General features: G+C 44.3%; 1 protein-coding gene across 1 annotated transcript in view; it reads right to left on the reverse strand.

The window, feature by feature from the left end:
* Window positions 1-14,360, reverse strand: part of SH3GL2 (SH3 domain containing GRB2 like 2, endophilin A1) — a 275,663-nt gene extending 261,303 nt beyond the window's left edge. Inside the window, exon 1 of the mRNA XM_030194224.1 lies at window positions 14,242-14,360. Coding sequence (XP_030050084.1) covers window positions 14,242-14,286 — 45 coding nt within the window. The 5' untranslated portion in view covers window positions 14,287-14,360. The remainder of the gene's footprint in view (window positions 1-14,241) is intronic.
* Window positions 14,361-16,315: the final 1,955 nt, after the last annotated feature.

The raw sequence follows: 16,315 nt of genomic DNA on the forward strand, positions 1-16,315 counted from the left end.
TGATAGAACCAAAAAAATAAAAAAAAGCACCCACATATCATTTATTTTAGTTAAAAAAAAAAAAAGAGGTTGCAAGGAAAATATAATACTCTCATTTCAATAACCAGTCATCTACACAAGTTAATAAATTTAAAATTTTCACAAATGTTAACACATCAAAAACCACATGAAGCAAAGTCTCTAAGATTTCTTAATGGTAAAAATAAGCAAAATCATATTGTCAACATCAAGATTTTTTTCCCACCTACTGTAGCATACAGAACATAACTAGAATGTTTCCTCTTACAGTTTTCCATAAAATGTATTCAAATTCTGAGAGCACCTCAATAATAGCAACACAAAATCCTTCACTGCCAGATACTTTGTGAAGCAACACTAACTCCTGCAAAGAAGCTTCTCGGAGTCTATGTTGCAAACCTTATCACCAATTCTGAACGTGAATACCAATAACAGTACCTTTAAAAAGGCAGCAGTGAATATACACAATAGCAATACGTGTCAGTGTCCCATTGGAAAAGCTAGACAAGTCAGACTCATAGATCCCCCATACAAACTGCATGCCATACCAGCAGCAGACTCTCTCACCTCAGTCACATGCAATCCTCATCAATTACAGAATAAAGGACCAAAAATTTGAAATTGTCCTGTAGCCCGGCATCAGCCCTGCCCTATCCTACCCCTCCATCCCTGTAGCCCGGCCTCAGTCCTTCCCTTCCCCCAATCCATCCCTATAGCCAAGAATCAACCATAACCTTCCCTATCCCCCATCACTCCCTGTAGCCTGACATCAGCCCTACCCTACACTTTACCTGTCCCCCATAGTCTGTCATCTCCCCTGCCCTTCCCAATCTCCCCGCCACACACACACATACCCTGATGCATACCAGCATTACATATAAAACGTTTTTCTTTTTTACATCCTGGGCAGAGTCCACCCTCACTCAGAAACCCACCAACATTAAACATAAAATATTTTATTACCTGAGCACTGTAGAAGCATCCCCACCCAAAAACCCAACAACATTTTGCCTGGGTAGTGCAGAGCCCACCCCCACCCCATAACTATAAACATTTTTTTCTTTTCTTTATTACCCAGGCTTTAGCTTCCTGCAGACTGAGGTAGAGGTCTACTGCTCCTGAGAACCTGATGGGTGTGTAGTCTGTGTGCACGTTGTGTACACTGTGCTGCTGGAGGCCCAAACTTGCAGTGCCTGTTGAAGGCTAATGATCAGTGATGGCCCTGCTGGGAAAATTATTCTGGGTCCTCCACTCATGATCCCAAATTTGCAACACGCTTAGGGAACCTGGGTCCCAGGAGCTCTCAGTGCTGCTCAATACTAGCAGGGCACAGGCACACACTGTGTCTGTCTGTTACACTGCGGGGGAGACCCAAGCAGACTGGTGTGCACAGGCCGCACTTTGGACACAAAGGAAAATCAGAACTGCTCAAGCATTTGTAGGATGTTAACGCTATACTTCCTGCCATATGGGGTGGCTGATCTGTCACCTATGTGTTCCAATAACACATAGATAATCATCCTAATTGCTAAGCATGTTGCCCCATGGGAACGTAATAGGGGTCGAAGGATTAGAAGATCGTAAAAATAAGTGTGATAACAAAGATTGGTTGTCTCAGAAACCACATTTCCTATGGCTCGCTCACTCTGTTTTGTCATCAAGGTTTTTGGCAGATTTCTTTTCTACTGTGCGACTGGGTGGATCTGTAGCTTCCTGAACCACAGCTCATTTTCTTATGAGTTTTAAAAAGCACAGTGAAATTTTGAGTGCCGTTTAATTAGTGTTTATGTAACTTTGTATTTGGTAGAAAAAGACTACTGGGTTTATAAACACTGTCGTTTTTCAAAGGCTGGTGAAGGGGAAAGTGCTAGAGCTACCAGCATGCAGCAGTACAGCAACCGCGCCTGCGATAATAAAAAGACACACAGTTACTCTGTGTACTGCCTTACCGGAGCAGGTCCTCTAGCCCTGACACCCGACTTGTTCCCAAGCACTGTGCAGCAACAATAAAGCAGGTCAGGACTGCTGCTGCTAGAGGTTTGCACATGGCTGAAATGCTGCTGTGCACTGTCTGCAGCCTAACCAGCACCTGAGAAGACAGGCACTGATTGGCGGGTCCACCCGTAGCTATGCCCCTGCTCTGCCTGCATCCCACCTGGCCCAACTCCTTCAGCCCCTCCTTCTACCTCTCCCTTAGCAAAATCAGCAGCTCAACCAGCTGCAGTCAGGCAGAAAATGCTTTATACAGGGGTTGTTTTGCAATTCAGATAAGCAAACTTACAAGAAATCCTGGCTTTGCCCTTCTAAGAAATGTGGACATAATCAGAGCCGTAAGGCAGATGTACTTCCAGCTAACAGGCTGGCTGTTTGGTTTAATTGTCTCTGTCCTGTGCAACAACGAACATGGGGATAGGATTTGATATAACACATTTCTGTGGTTACAATCAAAGTGTTTTACATATTAAACACCGGTAATTTTTTCCTCCCCCCAGGACCATTAGACCACTGTACATATAGAGATGCAACATGCATCTCCTCACTCCCCTTATACTGCTCCCCCAAATCTACACTGTTAGTGTTGAAACGCGCATCACCCTATGATATCATGTACCAAAAAAATCCTAAGCAGAATTTACTTCGATCTGCTATGGTTACTGACGAATTTGATGCACTCTTGCACCATCCCTTCTTGTGCTTGATAGCGGGTCCATCCAACAGTGGTAAAAGTTTCTGTGTTAAAAAATTGTTGGAATACGCCAAGTGGTTAGGGTGGTGGACTTTGGTCCTGGGGAACTGAGGAACTGAGTTCGATTCCTGGCACAGGCAGCTCCTTGTGACTCTGAGCAAGTAACCCTCCATTGCCTGCCACATTGAGCCAGCCATGAGTGGGAAAGCGTGGGGTACAAATGTAATTTAAAAAAAATCTTATATTCAGCATGAAACCCGATCAAATTATATGATGTTACACCTGCTAGCATCCTACCTATGAAGAATTGTCAAACCGGTACCGTTTATACATTTTATGGATTGGATGCCCATGAAGTTTAATGATGAGCAGTTGTTTCTGCCCCATAAAGTAAATCTGATCATTGTCGATGATTTTATGAAGTATGCTTGTAAAAATGATGAGACAGAAAAAGCCTTGTCCAAATATACACACACCACAGAAATTTAAGTATTACATATATCATCCAGAACATTTTTTTTACCAATGCAGAAGATGCCACACTATCACCTTAAATACAAAATATATGATGTTGTTTAAGAATCCGAGAGATAAAACAGCAGATACCTGTTCTCGCCAGACAAATGTATCCAGGCAAGAAGCATTTCTTTCTCAAGGCTTTTGAAGATGCAACGATCTCATCATGGATTTGAACACGTTGACACCTAAGGCTTACAGATTGAGGACAGACATCTGTCCTACAGCTTTGATGTTGCATACGGTGAGAAAACAGCAAGGGCCTTTAAAAAGAAGTGATGAACCACTGTTTTTCCCCACACACAGTAATTGACTCTTATAGGCAACAACATGTCTAACTGTCTGAAGAGGGACCTGAAGGTTTAAAAACTTTTAGTTCAGGCTTCACCCCGGCAGAGAAAGGTCATACTCAGAATCACTTCAGATGGGTTAGTAGAAGCTATAGAAGAGATAGCCCTAAACACTCTGAAAGGTAACATACCGCTATCACAGCATCAGGTCAGCGTCCTGAAAAGACAAAGGCATGCAAATAAAGAATCTTGGGGACAAAAGGATACCTCTTAAAACAAAGAAGAAGCTGGTGATGCAGTCTGGGGGTTTAATCGGACCCTTGCTAAACTTTGCCTTGCTGCTGATCATGAGCCTTATCAGCAACACAATACACTGAAAAGATGTACCTGGTCCCTACCCGGCAGCTCGATTGTTTAAGAGGTCCTCCAGGACACCAAGAAAACATCAGAACAGATGCTGTTCAAAGGCTCAAAGAAGAAATGAGCAGTATTCTTCAAAAGTTCCGGATTAACCAACTATGAAAAGGCCAAACGTTATTCAGTCATGTCACAGCGCTACCTGTCTTTTGTCAGACAGGGTGAAAGGAAAAGAGAAAAAAATAAACCTGTATCTCCTGACAGTCATAAGCTAGATAATGATGGCCCACCTGACCCTGTTCTTCAGGAAGTTTTAAAAGGAATTGGTGTACATTATAGGAGAAATGCTGAAGTGTTGCTCGATAAGCTATCCATGCACAAGGATGTGGCAACCTGGGGTGCCAATGAGACTTTTGTGTACAAGAGGTACCCTGTCAGCAGGTCTAATCTGCTCGATGTGGTTCATGGGGCTCTTTCCCAACAAAGGAAACCCAGAGGTTAGGAGAAGTTCATGCAGTCCATTGTTGAACTCAATATATCCTCAATGGTAGTCAGCAACAGGAGAAACAGATATCTGCTTGAACTTCTTAAAGAAAAGCCCATGGAGGTCTCTGTGAAATTCACCACCTCTGTGAAAACCGAAGAAACTCCTCCCCTTACAAAAGAAACCTGTGAAATACAATAGCCTCCCCTATAAGAAACAATTTGCATTGAACAGTGATTAAATATCCACCTTGAGTAGTGTGTTCCGTTTTGGAGGCCATATCTTGCTAAGGATGTAAAAAGAATTGAAGCGGTGCAAAGTAAAGCTACAAGAATGGTAAGGGATTTGCGTTACAAGACGTATGAGGAGAGACTTGCTGACCTGAACATGTATATACCCTGGAGGAAAGGAGAAACAGGGGTGATATGATACAGACGTTCAAATATTTGAAAGGTATTAATCCGCAAACAAACCTTTTCCGTAGATGGGAAGGCGGTAGAACTAGAGGACATGAAATGAGATTGAAGGGGGGCAGACTCAAGAAAAATGTCAGGAAGTAGTTTTTCACAGAGAGAGCGGTGGATACTTGGAATGCCCTCCCAAAGGAGGTGGTGGAGATGAAAATGGTGACAAAATTCAAACATGCGTGGGATAAACACAAAGAAATCCTGTTCAGAAGGAATGGATTCTCAGAAGCTTAGCGGAGATTGGGTGGCAGAGCCAGTGGTGGGAGGCGGGGCTAGTGCTGGGCAGACTTCTACAGTCTGTGCCTTGAAAATGGCAGATACGAATCAAGGTCAGGTAAACACAAAGTAGCACATATGAGTTTATCTTGTTGGGCAGACTGGATGGACCATGCAGGACTTTCTATGCCATCATCTACTATGTTACTATATATAATATGTACAATTTTAATAAAAACACTTTGTACACAGACACATGACGTGAAGCCTGTGATTCCTTTACAGAGTTTTAATTAAACGTTGTACGGCACACTTTGTAGGAAACACATCTCTGCAGGTTACAAAATAGACTTCAAAAAGATCTACACAGCACTTTGTTATTTTTCACAAACTGTAACACCATTTCAACATTTTTCAGAGGGTCCTCTGAATATAATTGTAAAATATTTTCAAAATACAAGTCTTTTCAACAGTGATATAATAAAAGCACACAGTGGTCACCACACGTAGTCAATATACGGTGTTGTAATCATCTGTTGTGGTACACAGTTGTTTCACAATGCTTCTGTAAAAAGTCCATAACACTGCTAGAAAACTATAAACTTTCAGGAGGGAGTCCATAGGAGTCAAAAAACTAGCCAACACCATTCTGACACAGATAGATGGCTAACCGGTGCTCGCTGGGTAGATCGTGTGGGTGGGTATTTACCACTAACGCTATATGACTCCATGGCAAGCACAGACTGAGTAACCAATGACTGGGTAAAACATCTAAAATCGATTCTGTGACGTACGGGTCCTCCTTCAGCATACGATATATCTGAACAGCGTTCATTGTTTTACATGTAGTCAAGCAGAATGTTCTTTTGCTCATTAACTTCTATTATATTGTCAAACACCTCATAGATGATGACGTTTATGGCACGGGGCAAAGTATTCACAAAGCGGATTTCTGCGCACAGATTACCAGTTTTGATCAAGAAGTAGTGATCTGCGCATTCCTGATCAGGTGACAGATCACCAGCAAACTGTACCCTCTGTAAAACTCTGCATGGTCGATCATCAAAGAGCTATCTTTCATATGTTTACCAGTCACTTGTACCAACTGCATATATTCTCTCACGCAATAACCATATTCACAGTCGGGTTGAAGAGGCTTTCCCGGCACTTGTTCACCGTCCACGTACAGAGCGGCAAAGTTGATATTACAATGTTGAAAGTTAAAGGGGGTTTTACCGTATGACCTGCTGCAAGTGTTGTTGTCTACAAACCCCAGGACGATGAGTTTAGACAATTGTCCAGAAAGAGGTTTTCCTGAATGATAACGCGAGCACCTTCAGCCCCACGCAATCAACAGCATATTTGATGTTGGACTTCAACAGTACTTCAATGTGACCCAACCTTACCCCTGGCGACACTTTTACTCTCTTTAAGAACAACGATGCGGTCAGGATCTGTACTTTGTAGTGTTCATCAACACCCTTGCTCATTAAACAGAAGGCATCTTTACTTCTTGTCAGATTTTTCCTAATGTCTACCCTGTTGATCAGAAGATTTTTTTGGAAAATCAGATCACTGTGTAAATGACCCAGTAATTCTACCTTCTGGCTACCGGCTATAAAGTAAGCCCTTTCGTTGAAACCGGTGTTGCCACTGCCAGGGTCTGTCAGCTAGTGGCTCCTGGTTGAGTATAATACAGACTGCTCATAAACTGCATTTAAAGGGGGGGTCCTTCGCCATAATTGAGAAGCAGTTCTATAAAGGTAGCAGTTGTTGCTTTGACTGATGAGCCTGTCTACGATAGTGACGTCCAGCTGGCTCAAGAGGGAGACTATTGGATAATGTACTAGCACCACATTGGTTACCCCTGCAATGTCCATTCCATCTTCTTTCATGATACAGGTCAGATACAACCAACATATTATTGAAATCCAAATAATCTTCACCATGACCTGACATGTAAGAGTCAAGCATTGCTATTTTCAAAAAGGCTGATAAAGGTGGTATTTTCATATAAATGCTTTTTTCAATACTGGTTTGTGTGGGTGACTAATAGAGGTCCAATTTTGATTTAATGCATTCTTCAGAGCCATCACGCACAAAAGCCATGATTTTTTTCTCAAAATATATCTTCTGGCTCTGTAGCATCGACACTCTTCTTAGACTTGCACTTAGGAATCTGAGATGCTACACAGTTTGGTTTCTTTCTTTTAAGGTGTTCTGGCAGTCCTTCTAAAAGTGTCTGCCCGCCTCTCTTTCTTTTAAGGGCTTTTTGCAAGAACGCTAGTCCTGATTTGGTCTGCTTAGCGTTGTTGTTGTTCATGTTATTCAGAACGACAGTGGTGACATCACCCATCACATTTTTGGCTATGTTTTTAGCCACACTTTTTTACATGCAGTTTAACAATCTCAAAGCCACTTCTCAGCAACGGCAGCACTTTTCTAAAGAGACTAAGAAACACAATTCCGATCCCCACTTCATAAATTACGGGTGATCCATAAAAGCCTGAGAGCCCATGACCAGCCTGGGCTACATAATAATCTCTGTATGCCGCCAGTTCACCATAAGTTTTAATTGCTACCATATTAAAATACGTTCACTTTCCAAGGTCGCAAGTGAAGCTCAAGGATCACCTTCCCGTAGCAAAATGAGATGTGCCTGTTCTGATCCATCTTTATTTCAAAGGAAATAGTATCAATGTGGTTCTTGTACACAGGGACATAATGGGGTTTATTACATGTGAAGGTGACAAACTCGTTACTTTTCCCTTTAACCGGTACGCAACGCAGCAGTCGTACAAACTAATCCACTACTAACTGATGCTCCATGATGTCTGTCTAGAGGTACAAGGTGTTAAAACCAGCTGTGTTGTCAGCGGGCAAACTCACACTACTTGTAAAACTGTTAGGTTCCAACCCTAAAATGATTGCTAATTCATCATCTGCTCAGATTAGCGCCGATGAGCCCATATTTCTCATTACAATTCTATGCCCGATGGGATCATAAGAGATTAACAGGGGTTGCTTATCATAGCAAATGATGATGTCATCATTCATACTCTCCGTTAAATTTCCACGCTCAAGTAACAACCTCTCCATACTACAAATGTTTCATCCAGTACGCCATACACCATCAAGATGTAAAATTGGTCTTTTGTAAGTTTGTCCCAAGTGTATGGGGTATCGTATTTCCACCAAACCCAATTCCCAAGGGCCTTATAGATCCAGAGGTCTTGCTAAATATACTGTAAAAATGGAACTGGTGTTTACGGGAATATTTCCGCAGAGGCATTGCTAGGTACTGTAATGTAAAACCCCTTCATTGTCCATTGACACCTGGACTATTGCAACTCACTCTATGCCGGCTGCAAAGAGCAAATACTCAAAAAACTCCAAACAGCCCAGAACACGGCAGACAGACTCATATTCAGAAAATCAAAATATGAAAGTGCAAAACCCCGAGAGAAACTACACTGGCTCCCACTTAAAGAACGCATCACGTTCAAAGTATGTACCCTAGTTCACAAAATCATCCATGGCGATACCCCAGCCTACATGTCAGACCTAATAGACCTACCACCCAGGAATGGAAAAACATCTTCTCGCACATTCCTTAATCTTCATTTTCCCAACTGTAAAGGTCTAAAATACAAATTAATGCACGCATCTACCTTTTCCTATATGAGCACGCAATTCTGGAATGCATTACCACGCAACCTAAAAGCGATCTATGAACTGACCAACTTCTGCAAACTACTGAAGACCCATCTCTTTGACAAGATATACCACAAAGATCAACACATGTGAAATTCTCCACATATATCCAGAAATGTCTTATAATGTTTCCTGCTATACCACTATCATGTATTCCATTACCATGCAACCCAAAATCCTTCTGTAACACCAAATGTATATTCTCTTCTTATTTCCACTATCTATGATGTATTGTAAGCCACATTGAGCCTGCAAAGAGGTGGGAAAATGTGGGATACAACTGCAATAAATAAATAAATGTTGGTTCTCATGTGCAGTCTTAGATGTTTTGAACCTCGCTGGCCAGCACCCAACTGTTAAATTTCTCAGGCCAGCCTCTCCATTTCACTAGACTTTTTTGTTTCAACCCCTTCCTTATAATTCTAAAACGTTTTCAATATGGTAGACCCTGTCAGTGACAGGATTGATTTTTAATAGTTCTTCGGGGTAAAAAGAACTTTCCATGGCTTCCCCGTTGTAATTCTGTATCTTGTAAACAGGCTTCTGCCCCCTGTTTAACACATCCGTTATTATAAATATCTCATCGGTCCACATCTATTCATACTCCTTTTGAAAAGCGCATTTTGTTTTCAACAGTCTTATGTGATCACCTTTTCCAAAATGTTTCACGGCCATTTCTAGTTTCGTATTTCCTCTTTAGATCATTTTCCAGACCTGCAGAGAATTTAGAGGCATCACATCAATAGGCCTACCCCATACGATTCTGTGAAAACTCCGATTATAGCTATGTAGCATGGCCTGCAATACATCTACAAAGTGAAAAGTGTCGTGTGATGTGAAGTACCTCCACAATTTTGACTTTAGTGTTGGTTAAACCTCTCTACCATGGCTGCTTTTACATCGTTGTTGGTCACAAAGTGACAGATTCTTTTTCTTTTCAGTAATGTCTGTATAGGTTTATTTAAAAACTCTTTACCCTTGTCCATTTATATTTTTTTTAGGCATGCGGCATAAATACCTCTTTAAAGGCTTCAACCACTTCATGGCCGGTTTTTGTTTTTCGACACAAGGCCCAAGCATATTTCAATAAGAAGTCAATAATCATCCGTATGTATTTCTTCTTTTAACTACGGCTATAAATACATACGGATGATTATTGACATCTATGTATTTATAGCCTAAGTTAAATGAGGTCACTGCTGACATCCACCAAGTCTGCTTGCCACTGAGCATCTTACCTCTGAAACTATGGTTTTGTTTCTTTGAAAATGAATGTGAGCAGATTGGTGCAAGGTATAAGTGTCTTGCTCCCTGAGCCATTCTTCGACCTGTATTCTATTGAGAGTTGTATTATGTTTTCTAGAGGCTCTGAGCAGAGGTGTGATGCCTCCTAAACTCCAAACTGCCTTCGGATTGAAGTAAATTCTGCTTAGGATTCTTTTGTACATAACTTTATAGGGCTTTGCACTTTTCAATACTAACGAAGTAGGGGGGGAGCTGTATAAGGGGAGTGGGGAAGGGGTGTATGATTAGCTGAATGTTGCATCTCTCTACGTACAGTGACCTAATGCTCCTGAGAAGGAGGAAAAAAAATCACCTGCGTATAATATGTAAGCCACTTTGATTGTAACCACAAAAAGTCTGTAAATCAAATCCAATCCCCTTTCTCTTTTCCTTGTTCGTTGATGCATAGGACAGAGGCAATCAAACCACGCAGTAAGCCTGGCAGCTGAAAGTACATCTGCTTTATGGCTACTGATTATATCCACACTTCTTGGAAGGGCAGAGCCAAAATTCCCTGTAGGTTTGCTTATCTGTAATGCAAAACAACCCCTGTATAAAGCATTTTCTGACTGCAGTCAGTTGGGCTGCTGGTTTTGCTAAAGGAGAGGAAGGGAGGGGGGCCAGGAGGCATGGAGAGAGAGAGAGAGAGAGAAATTAACATCACAAAGAAACTCTGCCACTATTTTCATTGCTATTTCTTTTACTGGTGCTTTACTTAATGTTTTTGTAAAACTTGAATGTTTCTTAGGTTAACACTGCTAAACCAAAATAAAGCATTTAGAACAAAAAAAAGGGTTTGCTTATCTGTAACGTTTTTCCCCAGTTATGTTGTAACCATCAACTTTTTTAAAACAGCCAAACTTGAAAATAGCTGCTGGGTTTTTTTTCTTTTGTTTTTAGGGGGCTTGTGGTCTTAAAAAGCAAAACAGTTCAGGGTTCACACTAGTTCTTTCTATGGAGGATGGCTTGGAAGGGGAAAGGGGGGTTGAGAGAGACTGCAGACAAAATTGGGCTGATGGCTAGGGAAAAGGAGTGGTTGTGGGGTTGGGTACAGACTGATTGATCTTATACAGACAAGAACAGCACGCTTGTAAAGCAAACAGCTCACACAGAGATGTAATGATCTCTTGAAAAACAGCATGCTAGCTCTTCCTGTTCTTCTTAAAAGCAGACAGACATAACTCGATCCAGCTTAAAAAAAAAAAAGGTATCCTTTTGAAAGAAAAAAAAGGATAAGAAAACTGTGAATCTGGGGCTAAAATGCCTATTCTCTTTCCTGTGGGATAAAAGTTAAGCTACGTACAATCTTCCAAGGCTGTGTGGGTGGTGGTGGGGTTTTTTGATGGCACTTCCCATCATGGGACCCCATCCAAGATGGTGGCCATTAGTGGCCAGAAGTGAGGACATGCCCAAGGTGTGGGCAGACCTTGGGCATGTCCTCACTTCTGATTGGCTGTCGGGACCAGAAGGAGGCATGGCCACGTCAAAAATATGCAAATTAGCTTTGACAAAAGCCGGTGAGATATACTACTTGCTCCTCTTTCACTGTGCTCCAGACTGCTTTCTGCCATGGCCCAAGTTGCCCTGATAATCTAGTAGCCCCAGCGCCCGGAGACAGGAGCAAGTGCGATCATTTCTGCCTCATATAAAAGGTACAAGACCAGGGGGGAGAGCTTAGGCATGGGGTTGCCCACCAGCCACCAGGGCCTTTTATTTTTGTAGTCAAGCTGGAGTGGGCGGTGAGTGGGAGGAAACAGTGCCAGTAGACACCAGGGATCTTGTTCGGGGATTGGGACGGGAGAAAGGTCTGGTCATGTCAGAGGGGGGGGGGGGGATGCTGATGAACACCAGGGGTATTCTTGTTCAGGAGTTGGGACAGGAGAGAAGCTGATACAAAATGCTGCGGCATACTTGCCTGCAACATTCTTTTTTTTTAAACATGTCACCCTTCCTGTCAGTGTCTGAGCCAATCACTGCTCAGAAACTGAGAGGAAAGGTGACATTTATCAATGAGCCACAGCTTACTGCCATGATTTTAATGTGGTAGTAATTTGCACGCTCACTGATTACAGTATGCCACAGTTTTTTTTTGCAATACAGTTCGGGCTCTACCGCAAAGCGTTCCGAATGGGCCACAGAATAAGCTAACTTTTCTACATCTCCTCACGCTTTGCGTTAAAGCCCTAGCATTGCACTCTGCCTACATCTCTGCATTGGCGCAGAATAACTAATTAGCTTCATTACCATGGTTTTAAATATGCTGTGTGTTAGTGTCTAAAGCAAGGCACTGTGCAGGGCAGATTCTGTACAAAACCTCTTTCTGCACGGTGCACCCACAAAATTGTGCTCTAAACCCAAATGCTGTAGGAAGCCTGAGAGCACTTTATTGCATTGGCCTCAGAAGCCAGGAAAGGATGAGGCATAACTACCACACTATACCTTGCTAAGCGCTAAAAGTGGCACCGGAAGCTATTTTTACACATGCATTGGTTAGCTCAAACGGTACCTATTTATAATGATTAATAAATGAATCATTCTCAGATGAAGCCTTACAGCACGTGATCACAATGCAAGGGAATATGTCTGCAAAGGGTTAGAGCAGTACCAGAGCCGAATATGCAGTACTTCCTCTGAAGAAAATCATATTACAGTATTGCGTTTGCGAGAAAGGATTCTCCTTACTAAAAAAAAAAAAAAAGTCACCAACAATTTAACGTGAAAAAGTGCAAGACAGGGGATGGGATAGGATTGCACTGAAACGCAACCGGATGCCCAAAAGCTTTCGATCAAAAGAACAGTGATGCATTAGCTGGAGTACGACATTTCACAGAGGTTATATTCTCACCTACCAGCTGCAGCATATTGAAACTTACAACCTCTCAGGTGTCTATAGCATGCTCGATTTTTTTTCCCCTGCAACAGAGAGCTCAGGGTTCCATTTTTGTTTCTTTTTTTCTTTTGTTAGTTTTTCACAACATTTCAGCAGGAGCCTGCAAGGATCAGACAAACCAGTGGCAATGTATACTCTATGCTGCTTAAATGGTTTTCCCCAGTTTTGTCCTAAACCAAAAGTTTAGAGGCGACCTTGCCTTTCTCCTTTCCTTTACGGACGTGATACACATTACAGACCTTCTTGGGAATAATGCACTTCTGTACTCAGCCAAACAGAAAAGATCAAAATAAACCTCGAACTAACTAACTACCATGTAAGCCAGAGCAGGATTCCAACAGTCAAAGAAAGGTGGAAGAGGGTTCCATAAAGAAGCAAGTGCATTGGAAGGTCACTGGAGCAACATTTTCTTACATCATTTTACTCCAGCCCATTAGAACTAGCTGCAAAATTCACATCAACTCGAATTACAAGAGGAGACTTTAAAACGAGCAGCTTATTGCAAATGACATCAGGGGGCTCAGGTCTGCAGCCGGGGGAGGTCAGAGAAGGGAGAGCAGAACAGAACAGGCAGCCGAAAGCATCATGCACTCATCTTTACTAAGCAGAGCTACACTACACTGCACCAGCTCACTGCGCCTGCCACACAGACTCTCTCGCAGTATCTTGCAGAGAAAGCAAGGGCTGCAGCTATCCGATCCACTCGTTTAATAATGCAGCTGGCTCGGTGCTGAACTGGAGGAGATCGGTAGCTGAACGAGGCACCTTCCCTCCCCCCCCCCCCAACCCTCCCCCTTCCAAACAATAACATCAATATGACGAACTCATCCTGCCTGCAATAGCTGGCAGACCTTTATCTTAATTATGCTCTTCTGCATAGCCTCCAGAATGGTACGGTGCTGTGGCTGACCGCAAGCGACCCCCCCCCCCCCCCCCCCCCCCATCTGAAGGACACTAAATGCAACTCTCAGGCAGCAGGGAGCATATGAGGTCAGCAGCACACGGGAGAAGACTTACACTAACTAATCTGTCGGGGGTTTCCAGGGATTTTTCCCGTAAACATGGGTGCAGTGCACACGCTCTGGGGTTGCAAAATCCCTCTCGAGATCGGGAAAGATCTGCCCCTCCCTGGGGGTCACCCTGAAGGGAGCGCTGCAGCAAAGCACCTTCAAAAGAAGACAAGGCTCAGCAGCAGCAGGAGGGAGCAGGTGCCAAGCGAAAGAAGGCAGGAGCTGTACACGAAACCCAGTGCCGCTCGGCATCAGAAGAAAAACCAAACACCAGCCACGCCAGCAAATAAAAAAAAGCCAGTCCTTTACCTGAGTAGCTTTGTGGAATTGCTTTTTGAGCCCCGCCACAGACATGGTGCTGCCAGGAGTCTCCTACCAGCCCGATTGCAGCTGAAGGGAAGCAGGGATTTTCTCGCTTGCTAACTGCTCTCGAGCTACAGTCCTCTCATCAGATCAGGTTCTATCAGTTGCGGGATTTTCTGCAGAAACACCCTGACGTCAAGGGCCTGGAACCCAGCCTTTTAAAGGGGAAGTAATCATTTTCTCGGATCTCCCCTCACTATAATAATGGTCTTAGGGCAGAAATCAGGGGCTGTAGCTAGGTGGGCCGGGGGGGATGGGCCCCCACAGATTTAGCCCTGGCCCCCTCTACTTTCCACCCCCTGCTGACGAACCCCGCCTCTTTCGATCCCCCATACCGCTACGGCTGAAGTCTTCTTCAGCGTTGATCTCAGGCACCTTCGCTGATCGATTTCTGAGTCCTGACTCCTGACGTCAGTCAGGACTCATAGAAACAGATCAGCAAAGGCGCCGGAGACTGGCGCTGAAGAAGACTTCGGCTGGCGGCGGTTGGGGACCTCCGCCAGCAAAGGTACCAGGCAGCGGCGGCGGGGGAGGGTCGGCGGCGAGAGGGGGGATTGAAAGTGGTGGGAGAGGGTCGGCAGCAGGAGGGGGGTCGAAAGTGGCGTGGGTCGGCAGCAGGTGGGATCGAAAGTGGTGGGGGGGTCGGCGGCTGGGGGAGGTGGGCTAAACTGTGCCCCCCCATAGGCGCCAACTCCATGGGTGCTGTGGGTGTTCGAGCACCCCCAATATTCACCCACCGGACGTTCGTTCCCTCCCTCCCTCCGAGTTCCAGGGTTGTTGTCCCTCCCTCCCTTCCAGTTCCAGGCCCCCTCCCTCCGAATTTTAAAAGTCATCCTGACTTACCTCGTCGGGGTTACGGCGGCCGGCAGCAGCAGTAAAAAGCGTGCAGGCTCAGCACTTACTTCAGTTTTCCCTTCTCTGTCTCTCAGCTCTGGTCCCGCCCTTGCGGAAACAGGAAATAAGGGCAGGACCAGAGCTGAGAGAAAGAGAAGGGAAAACTGAAGTAAGTGCCGAGCCTGCACGCTTTTTACTGCTGCTGCCGGCCGCCGTAACCCCGACGAGGTAAGTCAGGATGACTTTTAAAATTCAGAGGGAGGGGGCCTAGAACTGGAAGGGAGGGAGGGACAACGACCCTGGAACTGGGAGGGAGGGAGAGGGGGGACCCTGGAACTCGGAGGGAGGGGGAGGGAAATGAGAGAGGAAAGGGAGGGAGGGGGGCCTGGAACTCAGAGGGAGGGGGAGGGGGATGAGGCGGAGGGGCAGGGGATGAGGGAGGGGGGAATACACCACCTGTAAAAAAAAAAATTTGCCGCACCCCCAATTATTTTGAAAAGTTGGCTCCTATGGCCCCCCCCCCCCCCCCACCTCAGGCTCTGGACCCCCCTCCCGCCAAGGTCTGGCTATGCCCCTGCCTTGAGCAGATGCCTGGTAGTACAGCACCTGTCTGCGCAGCGTCACGTTTGATTTTGTTGGCCGTCTTCAAATGTAGGCTAAAAGCCAACTTTTTGATGCTGCTTTTAACGCCTAATCCTTACTCACTTGTTCAGTACCCTTATTTTATCATCCCCACCTTAGTAATTCCCTTATGTCTTATTTGTCCTGTCTGTCCTAATTAGATTGTAAGCTCTGTCGAGCAGGGACTGTCTCTTCATGTTCAAGTGTACAGCGCTGCGTACGTCTAGTAGCGCTATAGAAAATGCATTAGTTTATGATCTCTGCACTCTACACCAGGACTTCTCTAACCTGTCCTGAGCATCCTGCAGTCAGTAGGGTTTTTCAGGATATGCACAATGAATAAACGTGAATTACAGGCCCTTTTACTAAGCTGCAATTAGCACTAATGCATGTTTACCGCACCTTAAAATGGCCTACCATGGGGGCCCTGTTACTAAGCCGCGTAAGCGCCTGCAAGCCACAATTCTGAGTTACCGCCCGGCTACCACGTGGCCCTTGTAATTTCATATATGGCAAGCGTCTGCTATGTGCATCCGAAAAATATTTTGTTTTCTGGCACGCATCA

This window comes from Microcaecilia unicolor, chromosome 2 (assembly GCF_901765095.1).
Source record: "Microcaecilia unicolor chromosome 2, aMicUni1.1, whole genome shotgun sequence".
Taxonomy (NCBI): domain Eukaryota; kingdom Metazoa; phylum Chordata; class Amphibia; order Gymnophiona; family Siphonopidae; genus Microcaecilia; species Microcaecilia unicolor.